The sequence below is a fragment of the Propithecus coquereli genome, unplaced genomic scaffold, assembly GCF_000956105.1.
Source record: "Propithecus coquereli isolate 6110/MARCELLA unplaced genomic scaffold, Pcoq_1.0 Scaffold840, whole genome shotgun sequence".
In the NCBI taxonomy this organism is placed as follows: Eukaryota; Metazoa; Chordata; class Mammalia; order Primates; family Indriidae; genus Propithecus; species Propithecus coquereli.
In genome coordinates, this window is record NW_012154619.1 from 51469 (window position 1) to 60359 (window position 8891).

At 52.8% G+C, this 8891-nt stretch overlaps 1 protein-coding gene across 1 annotated transcript; it reads left to right on the forward strand.

The window, feature by feature from the left end:
* The first annotated feature begins 1180 nt into the window (after positions 1–1180).
* On the forward strand, positions 1181–8626 carry SERPINE1 (serpin peptidase inhibitor, clade E (nexin, plasminogen activator inhibitor type 1), member 1). Its single transcript, XM_012663943.1, has 9 exons — positions 1181–1298; positions 1904–2175; positions 2786–3019; positions 3550–3744; positions 4402–4600; positions 5748–5848; positions 5967–6053; positions 6568–6651; positions 6974–8626. The coding sequence occupies exons 2-9, from the start codon at positions 1905–1907 to the stop codon at positions 7009–7011; spliced, it is 1209 nt and encodes a 402-aa protein (XP_012519397.1). The 5' UTR covers positions 1181–1298; position 1904; the 3' UTR covers positions 7012–8626.
* The last annotated feature ends 265 nt before the right edge of the window (positions 8627–8891 follow it).

Genomic DNA, 8891 nt, shown 5'->3' on the forward strand with positions numbered 1-8891 from the left:
AGTGTACACTCTCCTCCCGGCAGGACCCCTCCATCCACAATGTCTAGGCCACACGGCCAAGGGTGTCTGACCCTGCCAAGACCCCAAAGGCGCTAGTCTGGTCCTACGCATTCACCCATCACTGGCCAATCTCCACCCTCTATAGAATCCACTGGCCACTCTTCCTTCACTTACCTCCATGCCCTAAAAGCACACCCCACAAACCCCCTATGAATTAACACTCTGCTTCTATCCCTCCTCCTGCTGTTCCAGCCCCCAAGTGTCTGGGTCTGGAGGAAAAGGATAAGATATAAGTTCTCCCGAGTCACAGCAGCAGCTCAAAGAAACAAAACTTAGGCATCCGACTCCTAATTGCTTGCCAAGGCTTTACCTTGGTAACCCCTGGTCCCTTTCAGCCACCACCACCCCACCCAGCACACCTCAAACCCCAGCCAGACAGGGCTGTTGACACAAAGGGAGCCCTCAGGGGCACTGAGAGAGTCTGGACACGTGGGGGGAGTCAGCCGCGCATCATCGGAGGCGGCCGGGCGGGCACATGGCGGGAACGAGAGAAAGACCAGGAGTCGTGTTGGGCCCGAGTCCTAGACAGACAAAACCCAGACAAACACGTGGCACGCTGCATGCCCTCTGGCTGCTGGGCAGAGGCCAAGAGGAGGGAGGGGTGTTCTTTCCTGCAGGTTGGCGGGACACGGGCAGACTGCACTAGAGGAAAACCGTCTGCAGGATCCTTAGCTTCTTTGGTAACTCCACAGTGACCCATTTCTCCAAAGGAAAAGGGAGCAATGAGAGCCGTTCTTCTCTGAACTGAGCACTAGGGAGGGTGATCCGGAACCCGGGGCACTTTGGGGCCATCTGGCACCGCAGGGGTCAAGCTGGCAGGACATCCACAGAGAGTGGGACACAGGCAGCAAAGTCAAGGGAGGTCCTGGGGCCAAGGCAATCGGGGTTTGCACAATTGTTCCCAAGCCCTCTTACACACGTACGCACACGGAGCAGCACGCACACACACGCCTCGGCAAGTCCTGGAGAGGGAGGTGCCAAGGGGGCCTGGCCGGCTGTTCAGACAGACTTCCAGAGCCAGAAAGTGGGTGGGGCTGGAGCATGAGTTAATCTATTTCCTGTCCACATCTGGTATAAAGGGAGCCAGCAGCCGGAGGAGAAGCACAGCTGTGTCTGGCTGCAGGGCCAAGAGCGCTGTCAAGAAAGAGAGCCACGCCCCCTCCGCTAGCCGCCAAACCGCCACAAGTCAGCAGCAGCAGGACAAATCGCCAATCACAAGGCACCTTTGAGAACTTCAGGTAGGAAAAAAGCAAACTCCCGCTACCTCTTACTCCTCCCCAGAATCTCCTCCATCTACGACCGCCCAGAGACCTGCAGCCTTGAGTTGAGCCTGCCCTGGCAATGAGCACAGGGGAGCAGGGAGGGTGGTCACCCAAACCAACAACCTCATCACCCAGAAACAAGGACTCTGTCCCTCTCCATCAAGACACTCCACTTCCCCACCTCATGCCTGCTAACCTGAACGAAACGGGCGTTGGGAAAGCATTACAGAGAACTAAAAAGCGTTGTGCGAGTCAGGAGTGTCATTATAACTTAGCCTTTCAGCCCCTTGGAGGGGAAGGGAGATACACGGGAGCTGTTTCCAAGATCCCCACAGGTGAAAATGGGCTTACGACTCCCTTGGGCTGACCCCGGTAACACTCAGTCCGAGCCAGAGTGGGAAGGGCTGAGTCTAAACGTATTGATCGTGGTCTCCTAAACGTATCGTGGTCTTGTGTTCAAATGCCACCTGCCAGCTGCAAAAAAAGGGGATCCTGGCCCACGACTGGGGTCCCACCTGCCCTCCCTGCTTGCCACTCTTCCAGAACGATTCCTTCATCAGCTGCTCTTCCTCTTGCTCTAGGATGCAGATGTCTCTAGCCCTCGCCTGCCTCACCCTGGGCCTGGCCCTCATCTTTGGTGAAGGGTCCGCCCTGTACCAACCCGAGTCCCAGGCGGCTCAGCTGGCCACAGACTTTGGGGTGAAGGTGTTTCAGCAGGTGGCGCAGGACTCCAAGGATCGCAATGTGATTTTCTCACCCTATGGGGTGGCCTCAGTGCTGGCCATGCTGCAGCTGCCAACAGGAGGAAAAACCCGGCAGCAGATCCAATCGGCAATGGGATTCGAGATTGAGGGTGAGAGGTGGGGCAGAGAGGGAGGTGGGAATCACAGAACAGGGGGCGAACCAACCAGAAGCAGAGGAAAGGCTGGCTCTGGCTTAGCCAAGTCAACCCATGTGCAGCTGTGCTCTGGGACCACCCCATCTTCTTCCCACTGCACCCTGCGTCCTTGCCCCTGACCCGCCAAGGGTGTGCAGGCCCATGGATTTACCACTTGTTAATTGTATGACCTTAACCCCTGTAAGCCTCAGTTTCCTCATCTACAAAACGGGGATAATAAAAATACCTACCACATAGGGCTGCTGCAAAGATTAAATAGAATCACTCACACAAAATGCTTAGCATCGTCATTACCGTAAGAAAAAAGTTAGGGTTCATAATTTAAGGAGAGAAAAATATTCCAACGCAAAGAAAGAGTTAGGACCAGAGACTTTTGAGGAAAGGAGGGAGAGGCAGAAAAGAGATTAAGGTTTAGAATGAAATCTCCCTCCAGAGATCCCTGGAAGAGCAGAAGAGCCCCATCCGTGCAGACAGGGTTGAGCCTCTCATGGGGGAAGTCAGCCCAGCTTGAAGCCCTGGGCTCGACATGGGCCTAATGTGTCCTTTCCTTCTTGCCTTGGCACAGAGAAGGGTGTGGCCCCTGCCCTCCGCCAACTGCGCAAGGAGCTCCTGGGGCCATGGAACAAGGATGAGATTAGCACCACCGACGCCATCTTTGTCCAGCGGGATCTGAAGCTGGTCGAGGGCTTCATGTCCCACTTCTTCAGGCTGTTTCGGACCACGGTCAAGCAGGTGGACTTCTCAGAGGGGGACAGAGCCAGATTCATCATCAATGACTGGGTGAAGACACACACGAAAGGTGAGCGGCAGGGCAAGGAAGCCCAGCCCAAGGGCTTGAGGAGAAAGGGAATTTGGAAATCCGCATAGCCTAAGCTCTCCCCTCTCTTCTCTGTGGACAGATGGCTAAACGCTTTAAGAATCAAAGCGAATAGCTAGTATTTGTCACAGTCAGGCTTCCTCATGAACTAACTATGCAGGCATCCCTAAAAAGTGTTGTGAAATTTAATAAGAACAGCAATAACCAGGACAAGGGGCACACATGAGCCTTCAGGACTGCAGTGGTGGGGGGGTCTAAGTCGAGGGGGGGCGTTAAGTCCCTAACTCTGATCTTGGGATCCCAGGACAGAGAAAGTGCAGTGAGCTGGAAGACTTTCTGCACCTCTTGGGAAGGTAGAACAGGTCAAAAGCAGCTAGATGGGTTCATTTAAACCTCCTCCTGCCCTTTGATGGGATCCCTTCAACATGCATCCATTTGAGGACTAGGGGTTAAGGGAACCAGCTGAAAGGCTTTAAAAATATCTAATTTCCTGATCAATGGCTTTCCCACAGGTATGATCAGCGACTTACTTGGGAAAGGGGCTGTGGACCAGCTGACGCGCCTGGTGCTAGTGAACGCTCTCTACTTCAACGGCCACTGGAAGACGCCCTTCCCCACCGAGGGCACCCACCAGCGCCTGTTCCACAAGTCCGACGGCAGCACTGTCTCTGTGCCTATGATGACTCAGACCAACAAGTTCAACTACAGTAAGTGCGAGAGCCCCCTTCCCACCACCCATGATGACTGCGTTTCATCCCTGGGGTCTCCCAAGCAACATCCAAAGTGTCACCCTCTGAGGGAGGAAAACCACAGGGAACGTTCCCCTCTAAGGAAGGAGGAACCCTAGAACACACCTCGGCTTTGAGAAAGGTTTTCCAAGCAGGAGGCACAGGGGTGACAGGAACAGAAGAAAGGAGCTTTATCTCATGCAAGGGGAAGCTGAAATCCAGAAACTCCCTCAGGCCCAGGCTGGCCCACTTGACTCCTGTCTCTCATTTTCAAGTGGTTCTCATGTGATTGCCTGGGGCCAGCAATCCTGCTGGAGAGGGCCACGTGGAGGATGAGGTTAAGAGGATGGGGATTGGAATGAACTGGCGGCTGGGAGTAGGAGAGAGGGAAGTGAACATGAGGAAGGCCCAAGGAGACAGAGAAACCAGAAGACTCTGAACTGGCAGGAGAGACGGGAAATGGAAAGGAAATCACTGAATAGGGGAGCAATGGGTGGGGGAACCCCAAAAGCCAGGATGAAGAACTTGGCTTCCCGAAAGAGTGAGTAGACAGGAGAACTAGGTGAAAACCAGTGCTGGGCTGGAGCCAAGGAGAGCCGGAGCCATTTCCAATGCGCCATCTTGGTGTCTTCACAGCCGAGTTCACCACCCCTGACGGCCATTACTACGACATCCTGGAGTTGCCCTACCACGGGGACACCCTCAGCATGTTCATTGCTGCTCCCTATGAGAAAGAGGTGCCCCTCTCTGCCCTCATCAACATCCTGGACGCCCAGCTCATCAGCCAGTGGAAAGGCAACATGACCAGACTGCCCCGCCTCCTGGTTCTGCCCAAGTAAGTCCCCCTGCTCCTGCCACACTCACCAATGCCCCAGACCCTGCTCTCTCCCCCTCTCCTCTCTCCTGGCTTCCTGAAATCACCGCCCCCATGTTGAATTTCCCAGCTCTGTGATGCTTGCAGGGCAGGGACATGGGTGCGTGGGAGGCTGATAGGAAACACTCCGGCCTGGGTTTGATTATGACTCCTCCAATCATCCCTCTTCCTGTTTCTGCTGGAGAGCAGGGGAGAGCCTTTCTAGACCATGGCCACACACGTACCACCCCCAGAATACCCAGTAACAGCCAGCCAATGGGAAAGCCAGGGAAAGAATGGAGGTGGGGGGCTCAATCAGTCCACATCCACTTATGTCGCCTGCACTCCCACCCCCACCCCCCAAGTCATCATCCAAACAACGCAAATGAAAGGAATCACTTCTGCAGATGGGGCAGCTCAAACCACAGCTTCTAGCCGGGGTTTTGACAGAGCAGATTTTTACAATAAAATGTCTCTGCAGAAGCAAAGGGAGTGGAGAAGGCTGAGGCTGGGTAATTCCAGAATTACAGGGAAGCCTCCCACCAGGCCTATGCCGAACTTCCAGATGCTATAATGCCAGGTTTGGAGAAAGAGGAGAATTTAGTTGTTAGCTGGTGCGTGCTCTCACTTGCATGCGCTCTCGCGCTCTCTCTCTCTCTCTCTCTCTCTCTGGCTCATAAAAATTGAGGTAATTAGCTGTGCCCTGGTGAGAAGCAGAGTGCCCCAAAGCCTCACTGCTTGAATGCTCTTCAGGCTTAGCTCTCAGAAACACCATCGACAGACCAGATTTTTGCTCAAACATCCTTGCAGAAGAATTTGCCCTTGGCCCCCCAGCTAGACTGAATAAAATTATGCTGAAACTACTGCCTTATTTGAGGAAAGTAATTAGTCATAAGTTCGAGGGGGTGGGGAGATTGCAGAAGAATAATCATGAATATTAGAAATCTCCAGCAAGGAGAGAGACTTTGCAAACAGATTTGAAAAAAAAACAGGCCTCCTTCTTCAACTTGCTCATCAATTTCTCTTCTGTCCGTCTGCCCCCGGGGACACCTGGTAGGCGAAGGGGAGAGACAGGGGCTGCCAGTCAGAGGGTACCCAAGGTCAAGCTGTCTCCTGCTGCTGTCCACAGGTTCTCCCTGGAGAGTGAAGTTGACCTCAGGAAGCCCCTGGAGAACTTGGGGATGACCGACATGTTCAGCCCGGGCCAGGCAGACTTCACGAATCTTTCAGGTGAGAGGATTTTCCCTCTCATTGTCTTATCCCAGTGGACTGTGCAGTCCCAAAGAGGTCAAAGGAGCCTCTCCTGAGAGTGGTGGCTGATCCGCCCTTGTATCCACCTCTGTTTCAGAGCAAGAGCCTCTGCACGTCTCGCAGGCACTGCAGAAAGTGAAGATTGAGGTGAACGAGAGTGGCACGGTAGCATCCTCCTCCACAGGTGAGTCTGGGCCAGGTGAGGCTCCGTGAGTCTCAGCCCAAGGCTTCAGGAGGGGCCGCTGCCTGGTGCCTCAGTCGTCTTCAGGATAACTAGTCCCCGAACCCAGAATGGACTCTGTGGCCCTGCTCTGCATGGGCCTCTCTCCCTAGGTCCCTGTTCCCTCACCCGATGGCTCCTGAGGCCCCTGAAGGTGAAAAGACCTCCCAAAGGAAAGCCCAAGCTATCCCCACAGTGGGTAGTAAACTTAAGAAACTTGCCCTAAAAGGATTTAGACAGACGTATGTTTGTGAGCGAATAGCTGATCCATCTCTACCAAAGTCCTGGAGGAAACCAGGTGTCAGAGGACGTCCCTAAACTTTTAAGGTTTGTATTCAGGAGAACAAACAAGCCTCCTAAAAATCACCTCCCAGCACTGCTGTCAGATGGAAGGCTAGTGTCCCCTGGTCACTTGGGATCAATCCAGGCACCAGCACCAATGTCCCTCTGTTCTAAGACGTTGTCCCTTCTCTTCCAGCCATTGTGGTCTCATCCCGGATGGCCCCCATGGAGATCATCATGGACAGACCCTTCCTCTTTGTGGTTCGGCACAACCCCACAGGTGAGCCCGGAATCTACCACAATCCACATCCTCCCAGTCATTCTCCTTGTCTCGGGCACCAGGGCAGACAGACATAGACATCCCTCCAGCCCCGAGAGGACCCTGGGCGAGAATCTGTAGCCCTGTCCCTCCGCCTCTCCCCAGAGGAGGCGACCTCCAACCCAGACAGGCAGTGCCAGGACCTCAGTCCCAGCTCCGTCACTTAGGCAGTGGCGTCTGCAGACAGTTCCCATCTTCTCAATCTCAGTGCCTCCATCCAGGTTGAGCTTGGGGAGCTGTCCTGTCCCTTCCAACTCTCAATCCACCATTCTCCCACCCTTAGGAGCAGTCCTTTTCATGGGCCAAGTGATGGAACCCTGACCGTGGGAAAAGAAGCCTTCATCTGGAACAAAACTGGAAATGTATCAGAAAAGAAGAAACTAGGAAGAAAAGAATTTTAGTTTTACTGACTCTTTCTGGAGAAAGACATTTGCCTTTTTGAAAAATGGTAAATCTTTCACATCTGTCTCCTAGACCTCAGCCTCTCCCAGGAGTTGGAAAGAGGCCCTTCAGGTCAAACTCCCCAGTCTCTAACGGGGACCCCGGGAGAGGGGTCTCAAGTGCAAGGCCCTGCACGTCGCCAAACCAGACCATAACACCCACAGAACCGTCCGTACAGCTGCTTCCACCCGTCTCTCTGCCCACTCAGGTCTTCAGACCAGGTTCCTGCTGGGCCCTGGCAGGAGGGAGCCACATGGCTCACAGGAGCTTTGTGTGCTGGTTAGAAGCGATCTGTGTTCCAGTCGCGTCGCCCTCACCCTTGCACTGTCTACCACTGCCGAGGAGGCTGGCGACAGGCCAAAGGCGGCCAATAGAAGAAACACCCTTTCATCCCAAGGACTGCTCTGGCACTGACCACCTGTCCCTAGCGCAGAGCTGGCACAGCGCACGCCCCTCAACGCTGAGACCTCTGGGCCTGGCCCTTCCCCTCCCCAGAAACAGTGTACATGTGTTACTTTGGAGTGTAGGTGACTTGTTTACTCATAGAAGCAGGTTTTTGCTTCCCTTTCTTTTACAGGAATAGAGGAAGAAAGGTCAGATGTGTGCCTGGCTCCTCGCCCCCCATCTCACGGTGGGGAAGGTGGGATGCCACGGCTGTGCCCGAATATTTATCACATCCTTGCCCTTGTGTGCTTATTAGCGACAAAGAGGACTATTAAGGGGGAAAAAGCCATTGTTTAAACTTGCTCTTAGTGTTGTTCCTTTGTGGTCTGTGTCATTGCATCTCAGGAGTCTGGCCACTTGACTGTCATACCCCTCCGGGTGTCAAGCGTGATGGGGCCCACACTGCCACCTTGTGGCTGCCTGGCCTTTTTCCACTTAATGGATCAGGGCCCCTGCGGAGGTGAGCCAACTTCAGCCTGCTTTAGGGACCAAAAGGACGGGGTGGGTGAGAGACGCTGGAGTGAGGACAGAGAGGCTTCAAATTTTTTCAATATATTTAGGAACAGAAATGCAAGGGGCTGCACGACCTACCAGGACAGAACTTTCCCCAATTACGGGGTGACTCACAACTGCATTGGTGACTCACTTCAATGTGTCATTTCCGGCTGCTGTGTGTGAGCAGTGGACACGTGAGGGGGGGGTGGGTGAAAGAGACAGAAAGCTCAGATTCAACTACCTTAGTTAGATAATCTTTTTGAAAAGCTACTAGCTAGAGGGTATGGCACGAAGATTAATTTATTGAAGAATTGCACATAGATCTGAAATGAATGTACTCTAATAGAAGTCTAATCCATGATGCCCTTCACTGAAAAATCCTCAGACTTTGTTTTTTTTTTCTTTTTTGATTATGCACTGGACAGCAATGACCACACACAGTACCCACAGAGGGTGGGGTCAAATGCTCTTGAAATTGTGTTGAATTATATGCTTTTTCACTTTTGATATATAAACAAGTAAAAATGATTCAAAAAATAATAAAATAAATAAATACAATAATAAAAAAAGAGTAGCTGATACATATATCCTATAATTCAGCACTCCTAGGTAGAGTCAGGAGAAATATAAAAAATTATTCTTGCCAGCATTATTTGTAGTAGTCCCAAATTGAAGACAACTCAGATTTCCATCAACAGTATGAAAATCAGTCAATATAAAATAACACCAGGCTGAGCGCAGAGGGATGGGGAACCTGCGGCCTTGGGGCCACGTGTGACCTTCTGGATCCCTGAGTGCCACCTTTTGACTGAATCCAAATT

Coding starts and splice junctions, on each gene's coding strand:
- SERPINE1 (XM_012663943.1), top strand. CDS start 1,905: ATGCAGATGTCTCTAGCCCTCGCCTGCCTCACCCTGGGCCTGGCCCTC. Junction 2,176..2,785: donor AATGGGATTCGAGATTGAGG/GTGAGAGGTGGG, acceptor GCCTTGGCACAG/AGAAGGGTGTGGCCCCTGCC. Junction 5,849..5,966: donor AGACTTCACGAATCTTTCAG/GTGAGAGGATTT, acceptor CCTCTGTTTCAG/AGCAAGAGCCTCTGCACGTC.